At 33.2% G+C, this 21457-nt stretch overlaps 1 protein-coding gene across 7 annotated transcripts in view; it reads right to left on the reverse strand.

Annotated features, from left to right (window-relative positions):
• Positions 1-6153: 6153 nt before the first annotated feature.
• Positions 6154-21457, reverse strand: part of DEF8 (differentially expressed in FDCP 8 homolog) — a 165270-nt gene continuing 149966 nt past the window's right edge. For all 7 annotated transcript variants that reach the window (XM_090414992.1, XM_090414993.1, XM_090414997.1 and 4 more), the window contains one exon: positions 6154-6331. In XM_090414992.1, coding sequence (XP_090271118.1) covers positions 6262-6331 — 70 coding nt within the window. In that variant the 3' untranslated portion in view covers positions 6154-6261. The remainder of the gene's footprint in view (positions 6332-21457) is intronic.

Below are 21457 nucleotides of genomic sequence, written 5' to 3' on the forward strand. Positions count from 1 at the left end.
ATCTTAAATAACATTAGACTAATATAGGAATTTTACATTTAAAAAAAAAATTGTGTTATCCTGATTAAACTTTCCCAAAATTTTGATATAGATATACAGTCATTACGATTCAAGTTAGGACGTTGAAGTAAGGCCTCCATGCTTTCTTGAAATAAACGTTCAAATTTGTAGCGACTGTAGGAGGCAAGTCTTGGACCAAAGGATGTTGTGGCTTGTTTCTAATCCATGCTGAGCTAATCCAGATTTCTCGGCTTTGTTCTGTTAAATTGATGCTTCTTTTTTCTGTAGAACGTCCAGTTTGTCCAAAGTAGGAAAGATTACAGTTACAAGGAACTTGATGCACAACAAGTATCAATATTTATTTTTTTATCAAAAATAAACACTATGTTTATTTTTGAAGTAAAACTTTAATTTTAACATTCTAAATATTAAAGAATCAAATGATAATAAAATTATGCAAATGTTATCATAATGATGTAAATCAGCATAAGTTAAATTGCCATCTCAGGCTGCAACACGTCTTTACCTTTTCCTCCAGTCCTATTATTTCCAGACGAAGAAATTCATCTCTCAGCTAATAACAAGTACAAACATCCAAGCCTATTGCAAGTTTCGAATCCACAGCTCGTTAGTGGGAGAGGGCAGCAGTGTAGCTAGAGCTTTTGCCACCCGGGGCGACCCCTGAGTTTGCCACCCCTCTCAATACACACCAAAAAAACTACAAAAAATCAAAACGACGTATAGGGAAATAAATTAAAATACTATGTTTATTTTTGAAGTAAAACTTGAATTTTAACATTCTAAAATGTTATTTTTCTTGCTTTTCTGTTAGCAAAATCGTCGATGACATTGGCGAAGTCAATTTCATGATAATGTAGGTAATTCTTAATCAATTTTATTTAGAAAAAAATCCTCTCACAACTAGCAACACTTTTGTGAAGAAAATTCGCAATTGTATTACAATATTTGGAAATGAGTTCTCGAAACTGTATTTTAGAATTAACTGCAAAAGGTGAAATAGGTTCAAAGTGCTGCCTGGGGTGGACCGCTCCCTCCCTAGCTACACCTCTGGGAGATGGTAAGCTATCTATAATAGATTTAGTTTAATCCTTTATCCCAGTGAGAGCAAACAAAGTTTGCGCCTGAAAATATCTTCAGGACTAAATATAGTGTTGTACTATCTTATCCAGTAAGTAGTGCAACACCAAGGCAACTCGTGGCAAAGGTGGAGCAAGCTACCAGGCACTTCTAACCCAGTATCTCCCATAATGCAAAACACATTTCCTATGTGGATATGTATACTGTTATGCATTAAAGGGATTGGCCATCTACCCAGACTAGTTTCGACCTTTATTGAGGTCTCTTCAGTGGGAGCCAGGCCCAGAGCTGGAGATACCAGGCAGAAGCAGTAGCAAGTCATCTGTGCCTATGGGAGTTGCCAAAAGGTTTATCACCTTTTTTAAAAATTACTCTGGATTTAGAGAAAGATGTTGAAAATTTATTTATCACTAGGTTAGACTATAATAGATTTAGTTTAATCCTTTATCCCAGTGAGAGCAAACAAAGTTTGCGCCTGAAAATATCTTCAGGACTAAATATAGTGTTGTACTATCTTATCCAGTAAGTAGTTACTTACTGGATAAGATAGTACAACACTATATTTAGTCCTGAAGATATTTTCAGGCGCAAACTTTGTTTGCTCTCACTGGGATAAAGGATTAAACTAAATCTATTATGGTAAGCTATCTAATCGATTGTTCACCCACATGGTTTATTTACGCGTTGTAAATAGGGAAACAAACTAAATGAATAGGAATAAGAAAAAGTTAATTATTATATGTAGCTTTCCAGGCATCTCTGTTTTGTCTTTAATATTCTATTTCTCTTGGAGAGAGAGTGGCTGTGCTGATAAGGTGGTTAATATACTGCCAGAATTGTTTAGTATATATACATCCCCATTTCAGGGGATGTATAAAACTAAGATGTCAAATTATGGAGGAGGATGTCTCAGTTGATGCCCAAACCAATGAAGTTGTTGGCTGTGTTGGGTTTCAATCAAGGATTTTTAGTTTGCCTCTTCTAATATTGTGGAACTATGAATATGGTCCTTCCAAGTGTGACTAAGTAGCAGTCTTAAGCAGGTTGCATTTAAGCTATTAATGGTTTTTGTTGCTTTTTTGGTGGAAACGTTCCACGTTTCTCCACGACATAAGATAGCTTGAGAGGTTGCTTTGTAAAGCCTAATTTTTGTTTCCAAGGGAATGAGGGTCGATTTTGTTATATTTTCTTAGATTCTTGTGTTGATTGAAAGCTTTATATTTTCTTGATATTATGTATTTACAGTATTATTTATATTTGGTAAACATAAATAATAAACAAGCTGCAAAAATAAACAGTATTATTTTTGCAGCTTGGCATAGTTTGTCAGTGTTGTCATACCTTGGCTAAAGATGACAGATTGTGCAAACGGAACCCAACCTATCACCAGACAGATGAGATGAAGTCTCAAATTGCCAGCCAATTGTTATTCATTCAGTACCCAGTGGATACCTACTAACAGGGTACATCATGTGAAGGTGAGGATTAGACATTAGGTCAGAAGTCCTAGTAGGTTCTTCTGTGTTCCTTAAAGGTGATGTGCGATCTCATCTGTTATTTGGCTTCGATGCTTAAGTGACCCAGCACATTAAGTAAATTTGTTAGTTATAAAAAACTAACAAACTACTTTCAGAAAAGAACTAGTTGTCATTCCTTTTAAGAGAATTACTCAAACATTCAGCCAAGAGGGAGACTTCAATAACTTTCATGGAGATGATTTAAAAAGTTCACTGTGCTTTCTCAGTGAACTTTTTAAATTTCTCAGCCTCAATCCCAAAAGATGATAAAGATGATTTTTTGTAACTGTTACATAAAAACTCAAACTTTATTAGGATGAAGGCCAAACAAAAGAGAAAATTTCGGCTGGAGATATTTTATAAATCCTTAACAGTCTGTATATGAAAATAAATAAATTTGCCATGTGTAAAAGCTGACAATGTGTTATTAAAAATCAAATAATTTTTTCCAGAAAAAAAATTCAAAAGAAAATTTGAGTTTTACATGCACTTATGGTCCAACGTTCTAACAATATTATATAAAGCTCATTTCTGAATAAAGTTGTAATAAGTCAATTATTTCTATTAAGAAGATGGAACTTTTTACAACTTATATCAAGTGACTTCACACTGACATACTTTTTAAATATGCCCTTCATTCTATGCTACAGTTATTCTGGGGTGGCAAACTATGCCATAGATACAGATCAATGGAAGAAAACCTCCCTTCTATAAAGAAACAGATTTAAAGCAGAGAGAGAGACAAAAAAAAAACTTATTTCTGGAATCTACTACAGCACTCTTTATCTCCTAAAGAGAAAAGGGCCCACAAACTTATCAGGCATAAAGAACATAAACATCACATAAGATTTCTTTTCTTCAAGATAACAGGATTTTATGAGAATGCATAAACAGTTATCCTTAAACTTACAAAACACAGTTTCTTCCTCTTTCATCAATGGCCATTAAAATATAACTACTTAGCTCATGCCAATTTTTTTTTGAAAACAAAACAAAAAAAAAGATAATTTGTGTGCAAATTTTCTTAAGAAAGAACATATTTCTTATTTCATATCTTCCATATCAGTGCCTTTTCTATTTCCTTGATATACAAAGATAAATTTTAAAGTTCATTTTTCTTCTAGAAACTTCTTCCTTATCCTTGAACATCAAAAAAAAAAGTTCATTTCTTTCAGAATTACAATGCTAACTAGAATAAGTTTGCTGCATAACATATCAAAAGGAACTGTTCATTGCTTTGGAAGAAACCATATAATTCTTCTTATCACATTTATTTAGACTAATTTAGCTTTCTTTGAAAGAAATTCATCCATTAATTTTTCGAATAACTGCTTGTTTCCCTCACACACTCTTTTCCCACCTTTCTTGGCTTAAGAATTCCTTTCAACTATTTCTCCCCTAAACTTCCAACTTTTTAGAATGCATTCTGTTCTAATCCACACAACAGCTGTTCTGTCATTCTCTCTCTATATATATTTCAACTTCCTCTTCAGAAATAGAAATATATAACTCGCAAGTGCATTACTGACAGGCACAGCAAGCAACATGGTAGTGAGATGACGTAAAACCATAAATTGTAAACAAAACTAAAGTTCTCAAATGGTATGAAAGCATCATCAGGAAGTTCAATATTTCTTACTAGACATTTAATGGAGACATATGTTAAGACATAGTATAATGTTTTAAATAATGGTTTCACATATGTAAGAGAATACTAAATAGAATCCATTACTCCAATATATTTCGCTCAACATACCATGAGCTTCATTCGGGGAGAAGGCAGGAGAATTGGTAACAATATTTTGCATTTTTTGAATCGTGTGAAGCCCTAAGTCACCATGCTAATCTTAATCAGACAGACTTAGGGCTTTTTGGGAAGTAATTGCTGTTAATTGTTTATATATATATATATATTAATAATCTAGATCTGTTGATGTAATTTTATCATGTCTTTGTTATTTTATATAATTCTTTGCCTGTGATACCTGAAGAAGTTGATTTATTCAATGAAACTAGTAGTATCTTAACATTAAACCTTATTCTTTTTCATTTGGTATATAGTCATTCAAACTAATTTTATATATATATATATATATATATTTTTTTTTTTTTTTTTTAAATTATACATCTGTACCCACTTCTCTGAACCCTAATAGTGTTTGCTCCTACTTGTACAGCTGCAACTGAGACACGTGATATTATACACATGCTGTATGATTCATTCCTGTATTCATAATTTAAATATTGTTATCAATTCTTCTACCTTCTCTATGAATGAAGCTCATGACATATCCAGGGAAATATATAAGAGTAATAAATTCTATTTAGCTTTTTCTTGCATGTGTGAAGCCATTATTGAAAGCATTATACTACATTAATATTTTCTTCTCTCAAGGTTTTTTAAATTTACAGAAATAAAACTACTAAATTAGAAGCAAGTCCTCTTCAGAAATAAATACTGAAATTAAACAGTTTGCAAGCCATAACTACACAAAGATTTCTCTTAGATGTAACATTAGTAAAGAAACTTCTGATTATAAGAAATAATGCATTTTTGCTATAAAATTAAAAGTTATCCTTTTCTTTTTTAATTTATTTATTCAAAATTGGCCTGCCACTAAAAATAAAATAAAAAAAAAAATGAAAGATAATCTGATATCACTAAATTGCAGATATCTTACACTCTCAAATTAAAAACTTGCAATAACATCCTGCAGAAACTAGTAGGCTCTTCATGGAACGCAGATGCTAGTACATTATGAACAGCAGTTTTGTCATTAGTTTTCCACAGCAAAATACTCTTCAGTGACTTATCAGTGCTCACATCTCACTGCCTGTGTCCATTTCGACCAAGCCATGAGATTTATCTCTAGAACAATATGATCAACACCAACTTACTAGCTTCCAACGTTTAGTAATACTGTTGTTCTCCATTACAAAGGAAAATAGCTTTAGGTAACCTGTGGAATAAAATTATTGAGTACAGCGACTTGGCCATACATGAAAACATCTCCTACACAGCTACTCAAAACTGAAATCTAGACAACCTGCCTGGAGAACTGTCTGTGCAAATGTTGCATGAAGCCTTTAATATCCCATCAGCCATGTCACTATACTCTCAGAACCATACCTCTAACTTGCATGTCACTATTCCTGATGCAACTGCCAGAATAAAGGTTTTTGACCTTCCAAGACATCTGTGGTCTACACTTAACCAGATTAGAACAGGACAGGACATCGGAGATGCAAACAGATGCTCCACAAATGGAAATGTACTGACTCTCCATGCTGTGATTGCCCTGTGTTCTCTTATTCTAGAACTTTTATGGACTTTTTTGATGTTAAAACCTGAAGCTTTATTGTGAATTCAGAATCTGCTAAACTCATGATACCATTTGTTTTATGTAACAGTTTCACCTGTTTATTCTCTTATCACTTTCTATATGTATATTATTTGTTAAATAAATAAATAACCTGTAAAACCACTATAACATAATTAATGCAGTGAATAATTTTATTTATTAATAAACAAAGGATAAAATAATTTCAATATGCTTTATTCAAACATAATTATTTATAAAGTTGAATTTACAGTAAATGTACAAAAGCATCTGAGATTCCATGAATGAGAATGTTTACAGATATATTACTGATTCTGTACAAATTTTGAACGTCGTGCACATCGTGGACAGTAACCATTTCTTACAAAGCATTCTCTGTAAAATAAAATAATTCCATTTAAAGATACAATTTTTAGCCAAATATGTTTACAAAAATCTAAGCTTTTCAATGTTTTATAATTTTTTTAACTTTTGACCAATTTTTTAATGCATTTCTTAGAATAAAATAATGCAATGATAACAATTAAAATAGATAATTATGATAACTATACAGTGTTCATTTTAGTGAGGAACACAGAGGAAGCAAAATAATGTGAATTATTTTCAAATTCTCACAAAAGTAATAAACAGGTTAACCCCTCTTCTAGACTCAAATCAACCTGCAGAACAAGCAGGATTCCATAAAGGCTTTAACACAATTGAGCATGCAGTAAAACAAATAATAGAAAAAGCGGAAGAAAACCAATTGTCTCTCTGTTTAACCTTTACTGATTATGAAAAAGCATTTGATTCCATCAAAACTAATGCAATAATCAAAGCACTCCAGAATCAGGGAGTTCCTGGAGAATATATGGACCTCCTCCAAGAACTATACCACACTTCAACAGCAACTATCCAACTTCACATGAGTAGCAATAAAATATCAATTGAAAAAGGTGTCCGACAAGGAGACTTTCTCTACTGCCCAAAATCTTTACTGCAGTCTTTCAAGAACTATTTACCAATAAAAACCGAACAAACCTTGGTATGAAAATTAATAATAGAAACTTAACACACCTAAGATATGCAGATGACATAATTTTTGCAAACACTTCAGATGACCTTAATATAATGATAGAAGACCTATAGAAAAGTTGGCCTAAAAATAAACAGAGAAAAAACTAAAATCATGTTTAATCATTTTGTAACACCAAAAAACATAATAATAGAAAACAATTTCTTGGAAAGAGTCTCTTCATATACATATTTAGATCATCTCATTGATCTAAACTGTGGCCTCCAAAAGGAAATAAACAGAACAGTTCAACTTACCTGGAGTGCATTCAGAAAATTGAAAAGCATTTTTTAAAACAATGATGTCCCACTCTGTTTAAAAGGAAGACATTTAAGCAGTGTATACTTCTAGTCATCACATGTCGTTATGAAATTTGGTCTCTAACAAAAAAATTAGCAACAATTCAAAGAAAAATGGAGAGGTTGATGCTAGGCATCACATTAAAAGATAAGAAGCGAAACTCCTGGATAAGAAGCCAGACTCACATCACTGACATCATTCTTCACCATAAGTGACTAAAATGGGAATGGGCTGGACATCTAATCCAGGAGAGAAGATGCACGATGGACCACTATAGTAATGAACTGGATTCCAAAAGAAGGGAAACGAGGCCGAGGACGTCCTAAAAGAAGGTGGAGTGATGAACTGTCAAAATTTGTTGGGAAAAATTGATCAACCATTGCCAAGACAAGAGAAAGGTGAAAAGAAATGGAGGAGGCGATCGTCCATCAGTGGAGAGAAAATGGCTGAAAAGAAGAAGAGGAAACTAATCAAATATCCTAAATACAGATAACAAAAAATACAGCAAGATTAACTTGATAAGTACAATTAAAATGAACTAGTTAGTAATACACTGTACAGTATTTACACACACCAAAAAAAAAAAAAAAAATCATTCCTGAATTAGTTAACAAAGAAAATAAACAATATTTTTTAATTTCAACTTCGCTTTAAATTTATATATTTCAAACTGCCTCTGGTAAGTGAAAATAATCATGCAGTTCTGTAAAAATAAGGTGTGGCCAGACAAGTATATATTTTAGTGTGTAGAGGGCATAAGGTGAAACTACGAGGGTGGACTGAAAGGTTCTCAGTCTCAACCATAGATGGCAACACTATTGGCAAGATTTTTTTTTCCTACATTGGTACATCTGTCATGCGCATCCATGTGAAATTGTAAGTCATTCTATCAAGTAGTTTGTTTTATACATCTGTCTGAAACAAAAGAGTTGTTTGTATCCCTTGAAATGGATAAAATTGAGTATTGTGCGGTTATAAAATTCTTTGTAAAAGAAGGTTTAAAGCCAAAAGAAATTCATTCCAAGTTCATAAAAGTTTATGGGCACTCTTTTCCTTTGTTTCCAACAATTAAGAAATGGGCTGCCAAGTTTAAACGTGGCTGTACCAGCCTTGAAGACGATCCATGTGAAGGACATCCAAAAAAGTGTAACAATACCAGAAATCATTGATCAATTGCACGATATGGTATTGGATGACTGGCGAGTCAAAGTGCGTAAAACTGCTGAGACTACAGGCATGATGGAAGTTATATTTGGTCTTTTTTTTTTAAGATTAACACATACTATTTGGATTACAAGACCATAGGTTTTAATACACAAATATACAAAAACGTCTACTAGTTTCGCTAGCTGTAACTGACTAGCTTTGTCAAGACAAGAAGATAAAAAAACTACTAGTAAATGCAAAAAAAACAAAGGAATGCAGAAACGGTTAACAACAGTTAGACAAAAATTGGAATCGTTCGTATGACATGATATGCATGAAGAGTCAGTCATTTTACAAAGTCGCATTACATAATTTTTGGCATAATGTAGCTCTGCTAAATTTAATGAGTTAATCAGGTTTTTTCCACATATCCTTTAATATAACCCCTTGGTTACGATTAAGGTTACATCCTGTTCGTAGGACTACTGCAGATTCTTTAAAAGTTCAACAACTGTAATCCTCTTCTATATATGGCATGGAGCTGTTATCCCATGCCATATATTGCGTGGTTTGAAGTTGAGAAATGATGTACCAAACCTGAGGTGTCTGTTCTGTTAAGATTGACATCTCCTACATGTTTCTTCTTTCTAATTTCTAGGCTTCTCGAAGTTTGGCCTATGTAGGATAGTCCACACATGCATGGCATGCTATAAACACCTGCATATTTGAAGAAAGCTACGTTGTCTTTAGGGGATCGTAAAAACTGTCTAGTGGTACTTGCTGGTTTAAAAACAACTCTGATGTTATAAGGCTTCATAATTCTAGCTATTTTTGTGGAGACTGAGCCAACATAGGGTAAGACGATGGATGAAACGTACTGAGGTGCTATATGTTGTTGTTGTTGTGAGGTTATTACTGTAGAGAATTTTATTGATTATGTTTTGAGGATAACCATTCTGTGATAGAGATTTAGATATAAGGGAAAGTTCTGTATGTATGTCTTCTTTTGACTATATTTCAGGCTCTGTTTCTTAGCATATGTATAATGTTGCATTTCTGTGTATGGTTAGAAGAATAATGGAGATACCGTGCAGTATCTGTGGGTTTTCTATATATCATAAGTTTGATATGTTCATTCTCTTTTCTTTTAACTAGTACATCTAAAAAGGGTAGTTAACGATTGTTTTCCAATTCTAATGTAAATTTGATTTTATGATGGAAAGAGACTATAGGCATTTCAAAAGAAAAAGCTTTGCGCAAGATGGTGTCGTGCTTGCTCACAGCAAATATAACCCCTAACTCAAAAACGCACTTGCATGAAAATCTCTGAACAGTGCTTGGAGCGTTTTAATAAGAATAAAACTGATTTTGTGTGTCGATTCATTACTATGGATGAGACTTGTATTCACCATTACATACCAGAATCCAAACAGCAGTCAAAACAGTGAACAAAAGCTGGTTTTTCAGCACCAAAGAAGACAAAGTTGGTTCAGCTACTTTGGCAGCACCAACTCCATCAACTCTTCATTTATTAATTCTTCATAACCAGGATTCCACGAGTTGATCTACATCCTCATTATCTACTTAAATTCAACTCTTTTGTCATGCACACAATTTCATTACTAATGTTTTCCAATGCACTCTCATTTTCTCAAAACATTTAAAATTGATGAAATGCACTACTATTCAGTCACTTTATCTCATTCAGCAGCAATGTTATGTACTGCATGTAATATATTATATCCTTTCCAAAAGTCTGTTAATCATTTTTCACCATAATTTTTATCATTCTGTTGCTGTTATAACATTTGTAAAGGTGGTCTGAAGACGATACACTTTAAAAGTTCAACTTCTCCCAATCTATTGGTTGGATACGAGATATTGCAGTGAAATGTTAAAAAATAAACTTTAACATTTGGATGCATATCATGCAGGTGACTTGTGTTAAATCTTAAATGAAAGGTTTAATTTGTCATAGAACATTTCATTCGGGATTTAACTAGGATACCAAAATTTCCCAAAGAAGTACTTGTATATGGGTATAAATGAAACCGTAAATAACGTATTATTCCTTTGTTTTGTAAATTCTTCTAAATTTTTATTATTGTTAACTGTCCTGTGAATGAAAGAAAAAAAAAATTGAAATTTAGTGAGAATTGTAATGGAATGGGAAAGGTTACATCAAAGTTCACAGTGAAATAATCAGCTTAAAGACGTAACCTGAGGCAGTAGCGTGTGTGAGGTCTGAGGTGCGTGCAAGATATCCATGGTGAAAACGTAATGAGGAGAAGAATAGTACCAAGTGCAAAAGGCTTAGGTGCCATGAGGAATCGGTGACGTAGTAGGGAGAGCAGCTACATGAGGATATAAGAAGTTGGTGGCGCGAACTCAGGGCTTTTTTTTTTTGCTTCTTCTCTTTTTGGCTTTTGGGCACCAGTGGAAGTCGTTCAAGTGGTTGGGAAGAACAATGGTCAGTGGCGGCTATGCGGCGAGGTAGTGTTCCAGTCCAGGCATAACAACAGTGCAGCTAGACTGTCAGCAAGGACTGAAGTTTCATGCCGAACCACGAGGACCTATCCAGGCAGAGCAGTTTCGCCCACATCGGCAAGAAGGTGATTCGTGAACGAAATCACTAGTCGGTCGTATCCGAAGATAATGGACCATAGAATGAAAAGACTAGCCACGTGAATTCAGCAAATTGTTCGAGTGGAGATGCCAGCGTGATCTAAATGGTCGGTAATGTAAAACCTTTCTAGTTCCATTGTATTCTGAACAAAGCTAGTGTAGAAAAGTGCTGGTATATTATGTGATAGGACTTATTAACTGGTAGCAGGACTCTAGTATGAAATCCACTAGCTAATTGTTGTAATTCTAGAGGTGTGTTGTAGTAGAGTTTGATATTGAATGGTTGAGGCATGTCACAGTCTAATAGCCTTAGAATGAATGGAATAATCTCTTGCATAATGTGTTAAATGAATGAGAGTAGGATATCTTAAATTGATATTGTCTTTTAATGTGAGGTATTGATTGTGGTGAGATTTTGTCTGGTTAAATAGCATTACATGCAAGTGTAACTCAGCTCAGTTAAGTGTAATTTTGATAATTGTGAACATACTATAGAATGAATAAACATTCCTGTTTTCTTTACCTTATAAAATTGCCTGATCTCTGAAATCAATGCACTGCTCATTAATATTAGGACCTGTACGAATTCAAACACGGGGGATTAGCCACAACTATATTTAGAACAAGTTCATTAAGAGTTTGAAGTTGGGTATATTAATAGCTAAATTCCAGTCATAGGTTAGTTTGGTTGTTAACTCTCTGACAAGGAGACTTCTCTTGTATAGAAAATAAGATGGCGCAGCTGTAACAAACGAATTTTTCTTAATTCTAAAAAGGACTTAATTCCAGATTTGCATCGGAAGAAATTTGGCTCAAACCCGAGCCGTTCTCTTTGTTTGCTGAGGTTTGCACACATATCCAATAGAAGGAGCGGCCACAGAAAGGATAGAATTTAGCTGAAGCAGATTGTAGTAGCAGCGGGGCTTAAGAAGGACAGAATACTATAAAAGCTAGAATTAAGGAAGTAATTAATAGAAAGAGATTTTAGACAAATATAATTAATAAGATATGTATATAACACTTGGTAGTAGGATGCTCCTAATTTTTGAAGTTTAGTTTTTTTTTTTTCTATGTAGCACCCTTTAATTTTGTTCTATATAATAAGTAAAAACCTCTGTAAAAATTTTAACAAATTTACTGAATGTTTAGGGGTCACGACAGTTTGCCAGTCATGTCAAAGTTTGCATATAAATAGAATAATAAGCAAATAATGCCAATGTTCGCAACCTGAACATGTTTACAAATCTGCTCTTGAATTTGAGCTGCTTTTCTCTCATATTCAATTAATCATAACAGTGCACTGTTAAAAACTCTTCAGTTATGTTACAAAAATGGCAAGAACATTGTCAAGCAGCATTACTACTCAGAAAACAAGGAAATATGGCTTATTGAACAGATTGTCAACCACGCTGCCCACTCAAAATTCTCTTTCACAAAAGAAGTAAAGGCATTGTTTATTTCTTTACATAAAAGGTAATTAAACAAAGAACAAGGAGGCAGCACCTGCCATAGCCCAAGATGTTTTGGCAATCTGAGAAAAGACAATGATATTTACAAAAGGTATTTCCCCTAGGAATCATGTACAGTTTCTGAAGGGCATTTAACTGTACTAGGAAGTCAATGAAGCAAACACGAATGGTTCACTTTGAAAATTCTAAGGCACCTCTGGTACATCTTTCAGAGGAATTGATTGTATTTGCTCTTTTCAATAACAAAGTTTCTTTTGAGACAAAGTGAAAATTGTCAAAGTTCTGAAATCCAAAGAAGACTTGCAATAAAATGAACTACACTTGCACAGTAGACCTAGCCATAATTGTTTTTATGCAACTGGAAGATTTTATAACAGCAAATACTCTGTCCTTCTCTATCATCAGACTTCTCACTGATTCCTGAACAAAGATGCTGCTGACTGGAATGACGGAGTCATTGAAAGACTGTTGAGTGCACGCGAATTGTCAGTGACTGCAGAAAGGGGTATGGCTGTTGATGGATGAGTACAACAAACTGCACACCAACAATGAAACACAGAAAGAGTTTTTTGTTGGTTGTGTGATAAGAGGAAGAAGTTCCTGTAGTTACTTATGAATAACACTACCAAATCCAGTAAATTTAAGAATTTGTAAATTTTGCATTAATCTGCTTGAATAATAAAGTTTCATTTTGTTATTTCCTCTTTAAATGAAGTTGATGTTCATTTGAAAAAATAAATGTTAAAAATTATTAATTAAATAAAAAATTCACTTTGGGCACTAGTACATTAAAAAAAATCAAATTACATAATTTTATTGAGAGCAATATTAAAAACTAACCACTGCAACCTCTTAATATACTCTCAATTTATCGTTTCAAATTTTCACAGATTTTTTTTTTTCTTATTGTGAAAACAATGAGCAGGTGACTCATAAGAAATTAAAAATATTTAAAATTTACTATTTTTAAGATGCACCTTACTATAAGAGTTATCTAAAATTAATTAAAACTTTAAAAGAATACCCGTTTATAAACAGTAGACCTTCATTTTATAGATAAAACATTTCATAAACAGTCATAACTTCAGATGGTCATAAGCTAGGAAGGGGGTACCCATCATTAACACAGTTATATGACATTGTCGCAATTACACTTGCATTCTCGCCATTCCTCCCTTTATAATTCAGTTTCCCCGATTCTCTATGTTAGGGGCTCATGCCAGTTATTAGTTTTTCAAGACCCCTGATGCCAAACACATTCAGGTGCAGGCCATCTCTCTTATACAAATCCAATCTTCCCTCAAACTCACATCCATTCCTTCTAGCATACACAGACCCTCTTCTTAATTCATTTTTATCATATCGAGGTAAAATACTGATTATTTTCACTTTCTCGCTGTTTGCTCTCTCCTCTTCCAACAATCCTTTCATGTCCTCTCTCATACTGAACTTATCACTAGTTAAGTCATTAGTACCTACTAAGAATATGATCTCGTTTACTTTTTTCTGTTTTTGAATTGTTTTCTTTATATTCTTAATTTTCGCTCGAAGTTATAACTTGCTCATCAATACCATGTTTTATTATAGTCACCATATCAAAAGAAAAAAGCAGCAAAATAAGAAACAATGACACACAGAAACTGCTTCATTTTCTTTTTCTCCCTATGTTCATTTAAACACATCTCAACTTTTTGTAATTCCTGCATCATCTCTTTGATGATCTGCTTTAACTTTGCTATTTTGGAGGTTAATTCATTTTCATTAACCTCCTCTATATCTCCAATAAACTCATTGTTGTCGTCTGCAGTGCTCTTCTTAGCATTACATTTCTTGTGTGTTTTTGGTGCCATTTTAAACTTATACTTATTATTGAAATATCTCATCATCAAATTCCTGACATATACCCTCAAGGGGTGTACAGGATATGATAGTACTACATGAAAAAACCCTAAAATCTACACTAATATACTATAAAACACTAATTTTATAAGAGAAAAACACACTAAAACAGACAAAAATCACCAATTTTACAATAGTACTGAATTCGCCGGTGAATCACAATGTATCCTTGAACCAATGTCAGTCATATAAAACTCCAATGTTTTATATGGAGAAACTATGTCTCTAAGGAAAGGATGTGAGGAGAGTGATCACAGTACCTCAAGAATCTATTTTCGAATCCACTGTTGTTTATTGTAAGCATGTATTGACCATACAATCCTTTCAAAAGTTTGAAGGGAGATATCCGATTGTTTGCAGTGACGCAAAATAGGGGAAGGTAACAGAAGATAATTCTGATGTAGTAAAGGACAGTTTAGTTCGCAGATGTTACCAAGCAAAAAGTTTGTGTTGAAGCTAGATGAAGTAGAATGCAGTGTATTACACCTCTTCTTATGACTCTGCAGTCCAAATCAAGCCTTGGAAGCAACTATCCTCTTGGGTTAGTTGCTTCCAACCATGTCTGTCCAAAACTTTATACTATCCAATACCATTAATCTTCTGCAGTTTGAACATTGTAATATAATGTTGCTATCTTGCTACTGGTGTCTATCCATCTTGTTCTAGGTTTTCCTTTTTGTCTTTTACCAATAATTTTACTATTTATCATCTTCTTAAGAATACTGTCATTTTCCATAAGAAGACAAATGTTCAGCCTACCAACACCTTTTGAACTTGATTACATGGATATTGTGGGTTTTTTATAAAGTTGATATACCCCTTATCTGCAGGTTTGTTTTCCATGGTTTACCCACAGTCAAACCCTATCTGAATATATTAAATGGAAAATTCCAGAAATAAATAATTCATAAGTTTTAAAATTGCATGACATTCTGAATAGTGTGATGAAATCTCACTCCATACCACCCAGGATGTGAATTATCCCTTTGTCCAACATATCCACACTGTATTGTATATGCTATCCACCCATTAGTCATTTAGTAGCTATCTTAGTTATCAAATTGATTGTTGCAGTATTGCAGTGCTTGTGTTCAAGTAACCCTTATTTTACTTATTAATGGCCCCAAAGTGCAAGAGTAGTGATACTGGCAATTTGATATGCCAAAAAGAAGCATAAAGTGCTTCCTTTAAGTGAAAAGTTCTCAACTTTATAAGGAAAGAAAAAAAATGTATGCTGAGGTTACTAAGATTCCATTCACATAACTTTTATTACAGTATATTGTTATAATTGTTCTATTTTATTATTAGTTATTGTTGTTAATCTCTTACTGTGCCTAATTTATAAATTAAACTTTATCATAGGTATGTATGTATAGGACAAAACATAGTTTTATATATATATATATATATATATGATTAGTACTATTAACTCGGGGTTGGGATATGTTCATTTTTCTAAATTAACTGACTTAAAACCCGAGAATTATAACACAATGACATTTAAATGAAAAAACGCAACATGTTTCGTCAAGATTGACTTCATCAGGCGATAAGAACATAGAAAGACATTAAAAGACACTGAAATTAACATTGACACACTCTATAGCTTTAGAGTGTGTCAATGTTAATTTCAGTGTCTTTTAATGTCTTTCTATGTTCTTATCGCCTGATGAAGTCAATCTTGACGAAACATGTTGCGTTTTTTCATTTAAATGTCATTGTGTTATAATTCTCGGGTTTTAAGTCAGTTAATTTAGAAAAATGAATATATATATATATATATATATATATATATATAGGGTTATTATATATATATATATAATAACCCTCGCCTGCTTTAGGCGAGGGTTATTTTTTACTCACTTTTACTCATATCTACCCTATAAACCATACACTAAAGCAACAAGTACTATCTGCAGTTCAGTACTATCTGCAGTTCCAGGTATCCACTGGGGATCTTGGAAAGTATCCCACTGTGGATAAGGGAAGACTATATAACTCATGGTTGCATCTGATTCTCCAGAAAGCATAATCATTCACTGGGCCAAATATTTTTCCAAGGATTTTCCTTTCAAAAGCTGAAATCAAATTCTTCACTCTTGTTGTAACTCCAAACTAAAACTGGGAGAACACAGCAGGTCTAATAATAATCATAAGTACCTGCTAAAAGTAACTAAACTGAATAACTGCAATAAAAGTATGCATGAAAATCAGCAGAAACATGGGAAATATCAACTGCATCCAGAATGTAGAACATATAAAATATTTTAGCTATTTAAGCTTTTTTTTTTTTTTTTTTGGAGGATGGCAAAATTAAACAGATATATTTATGATGTGTGAATTAATTCAACATGTGCTTTTGACAGATCCAATGTTCCATGCCAAAGGTTACTAAAACCTTGAATCCTCTCTTTAGTAATCTCTTAAGTAATCATTACTTAAGCTCAAGTTGACCTTTATGATATTATTATTATTATTATTTGACACCTCTATGGAGTCCATAGACTCATCGAGGGACTACAACAATGCCATCTACCGCTGACTACCACCACTAGTTTTTCCGCAGACAATCACTAACATCTATGCCCACGGCGGGATTCGAACCCGCAGCCTTTAGGCTGGAGAGTGGATATGTTAACCACTCGGCCAGCCAGACCAGCAAATGTAAACGCAAAATTCAAATGTAAACGTAAAATTTTACTTGGAATGGGTCATTCCAAGTAAAATCATCAGGGAACTAAAGAAGCTTTCTAATTTTTGATTTTGATGAAATCAAGTTATTTTGCCACCCTATCCTTAAAGCAGAAGAAAATATTTCTTTTTAGATTTTGCCTGGCATTCTATTAATGGCACCATTTTTATTCAGCAGATCCAAAGAATTTTCACGACTGAATTCAGATGGTTTTAAATTTAATCACAGCTTATTTCCAGATTGTCCCATTTTGATTTTTACTGCCATTTCACCACTCAAGGAGTGTACATTTAAATTTTTTTTATTTTACTTTTCAGAAAAACAATTTTATTTTATTTTTTTTTTCAAAATAGCAGCTCCCTGCTTTAGGCGAGGGTTATTTTTTACTCACTTTTACTCATATCTACCCTATAAACCATACACTAAAGCAACAAGTCTGATTTTTTGTGTGCGTATATTTAATGTATACATCCAGTGGAATATGTATGCCCAAAATCACCTTGATAAAAGTCAAAATTTCTTCCATAAAGTTCACAAAAAATTAAACTGACTGAAGCACAAAAAAGTTTTGTGCAGAACCAAATGAAGATTTGAAATTTTTAAAGAGCTACTCTTGACGGTATCCGGAGAGTTCATCGAAAAGGCAATTCATCGAACGACAATTCGTCGGAAATGCAATTCATCGAAAAAACAGTTCACCAAAAATTTAAAATTTTCAAAAATGTTATGAGAAAATTGATCCATTTAGAACAACTCCTGAACCGTGAATAAGGAGATTACAATGCTACTTTCATAGGGAAAAATTACAGAACAATATGATTCTTATAGTCTTTCTTGTCCGATAACTGTTTCATGTCTGTTCATGGGACTGATTTGCCTGTTTCCGGAAAAAAAGCCCAGCCGTATCTATATTATGCCTGCTAACTTGCCTTTAGCAGAACAGGAATGATAAAAATTATGCGTAAATGGGATCCAACTACCCAGGTCTTTCTAACTAAACAGCTTCGTTTTTTCCCGACTGAACTATGGGGCTTCATTATTATTATTGTTGCTAGTAGTAATATGCGACTTCAATACAGCAATTTTTATGGGATGAATTTTACTCAGATTCGCTATTTGAAACTTTTACAAGAAAATGTCGAACCGTTTCAGTTTTCAGTTCAGCTATATTCAGGCGACAAAGAAATAACGTATAATAAATTTAGTTTAATCCTTTATCCAAGTGTGAGCAAACAAAGTTTGCGCCTGAAAGTATCTTCAGGACTGGGGTAAGGTGGTACAACACCAGGGCACTCCTTGCAAAGGTGGAGCAAGCTACCAACACTCCTATCTCAGTATCTCCCATAATGCAAAACACACTTTGGTGTTTAATCCTTTATCCAAGTGTGAGCAAACACACAGTTTGCGCACACTTGGATAAAGGATTAAACTAAATTTATTATACTCTAACCAAGTGAAAAATAAACTTTCATCAAAGAAATAACGTGTCCAAATTATGTACTGGATTACAAAAACTCTCTGACTTGGTGGAATTAGTATAAGTTGCAGTACAAGAAGCAGTCTGCATGGTTAAGTTTTTTGTTCTAAATGGATTATTTTACCATAACATTATCGAAAATTTTAAATTTTTGGTGAATTGTTCATTCGATGAATTTTCCTGTAACCACTCTTGACGGGCAGCTACAAAGCAAAATTGGTCCCATTCTGTTATTTTTATCCATTCATCCTAGACAGGCTTTTTGAGAATGAAGAAAACTGCAATTTTTTTTTTGTTGCATCTATCAATGCATTCGGTATACTCGATTATAAAGAAAATATTTTAGATATAAAAAATCTGCCTCAAAGTTTACAAAAAAAATAAATAAAAACAACTGACTTTGAAGCCCAAAAAAAGTTATGTGGGAGACCAAATAAAAATTTTGTGCAAAATATTTTAATATTCCTGTTAAATACCCTTATTCTTTTATGCAAAATACTCAACATCCTTTTATTTTCATCCCTTCAGCCTAGACAGCCTTTTAAAAATGAAGAAAACTGAAATTTTTTTTAATGCATTCAGTACTTTTCAGTGCATTCAGTACACTGAATTACTTTTATTAGACTTCTAGGGAGTCAAGGACCCATCAAGGGAGGTAATACATCACATCACCCACATCAGCTGTCAAACCTTCTCTTAAACTTATTCATACTAGATGCACTCACCACATCGACAGGCAAACTGTTGCACCACAGTTCTGTGAGAGAAAAATCTAGCTCTCACCTCTTTCTTAACTGCACATAAACTTAACTTCCATGAATGTCCCCTTTGTCCTCTTCCCCACCTTCCATACAATGGAAACTTTTATTGACTGATATCCTATAACAGCCTCTCAAAAGTTATAGACCTCTACCATTTAACCCCCTCTTTTCTTCTATCTATCAGTGTCTGCAGTTTACAGACTCTCAATCTATCCTCGTAATCTACATTCCATAATCCCAATATCATCTTTTTAACTCCTCTTTGGCCTTTTCACAGTTTCTTTATCCCTTTGGAACCTAGAAGACCAAACCTGTTTGCAGTAATCTAGGTGCAGCGATATCAAGGCTTTGCAAAGAAGCAAAATGATGTCCATATTCTTACACATCAATGTTCATTTAAACATCACAATTATCCTCCGAGTTGTATTTGCAATTTTTGTTATGTGCATGAACTTCAACTTTCTATCCACCACCAAGCTCTAAGATCTCTAGCCTTGTCAGTTACTCCCGGCATAATTCCACCAATATAATACTGTTGCTGGATATCACAAAGTGCATAATTTAACTTTACACTTACTAACATTGATTTTACAGCCATTATCATTTGCACACACTGCCAGCCTATTCAAATCACCCTGTCATGCCCTTTGTGAAATCATTAATATAGATTAAACAACAATGGTCCAAGGAATCCCTGGAGCATACCACTGGTCACCTTAATTGGTCATCTGGCATGTTCAGCCATACCCTAATATACCATTTCTGATGCCTATCAGCTAGTAACCCACTTATCCAAGCTAATAGTTTATATTCCAATCCCATACACTCTACTTTATGCAATAGCCTTTTATGTGGTATCCTATCATATGCCTTAGCCAAGTCCAACAGTATCATAGTGTACCCATTCCCTTTATCCAACTTAGTCATAACATTACTATAAAATGAGCAAATTGCTTAGACATGACCTCACTTAATAAACCCATGCTATTCCTTGCAAAGAATAGCTTGTTTGTGCATCCATTTCTGTATACAAATTCTTACCAACTCTAAAATCATCACAATCACTCCAGAAATAGACACATCAGACACACACAAACATTTTGTAGTGAATTTAAAGTGTCAGAAAAAAGATATGACATCAAAGCTTACTGTGATATCATTATTATATAAAACTAAATTTTGGATTAAAGATTTGAAATGAATTCAATTTTTAATATAAGATGAAAATGAACTGCAAGTGGGATTAAGGATTTAGCTAATTGTTTGGCTAATGTAAAAGATGGGAAATCAGTAGCATCTGCTATGGGATTTTGTTGGAAGACCAAATTTTATTGGTCTCCCAACATAACTTCTGTGGGCTTCAAACTTCAGTCATTTTAATTTTTTATTTATTTATTTTTTTTATCTGTCTTGTCTTCAATCAAGGTAATTTTTGGTATGCTTATTCCACAACATGCATACAACATAAAACAGATAAAAAATCAGACTTGTAGATTTGGGCAGAGTACAAATATTTTGTACTCTACAGGGTAGAGTACAAAATAGGGAAAAGAGTACTCAAAACACCTAAGCAGAATTTTTTTACCTGAAAATGCAAATAAGAAATAAAAAAGTACACCTTGAGCAATAAAATAATGAGTAAAAAATCAGAAACTGGACTATCTGGAAATAAGCTTTGATTAATTTTAAAATCCTCTGAAGATGTAAAAATTCTGTGGACCAACAAAATAAATGGCTGTCATAATTAAGAGGATTCCAAAAAAAAAAAAAATCTAAAAAATAATATTTTCTTCCATCTAAAGAATAAGGTAACTAAATAACTCATTTTCATGAAAATATAAAATTAGATGGCTTCAATTTAATTTTTAATTTTATGATTTCATATGGAATAATTTTTCTTGTTCAAACTTTTACATTATTTGTTAGTTTTATTATTAAAAAGAGAATAAAAAATATGTGGATATCATTATGTTGATAAGATTTTAAATTGCTTGTCTGAACAATATCACAATGTATACAAAATGCAGCAGCAGTGCTTAGTTTTAGCAGGGAAAAAAATCAGCAAAACATAAATACCT

Source organism: Typopeltis vanoorti, chromosome 26, assembly GCF_054136105.1.
Source record: "Typopeltis vanoorti isolate ZY-2024b chromosome 26, IOZ_Tvanoo_1.0, whole genome shotgun sequence".
Classification (NCBI taxonomy): Eukaryota; Metazoa; Arthropoda; class Arachnida; order Uropygi; family Thelyphonidae; genus Typopeltis; species Typopeltis vanoorti.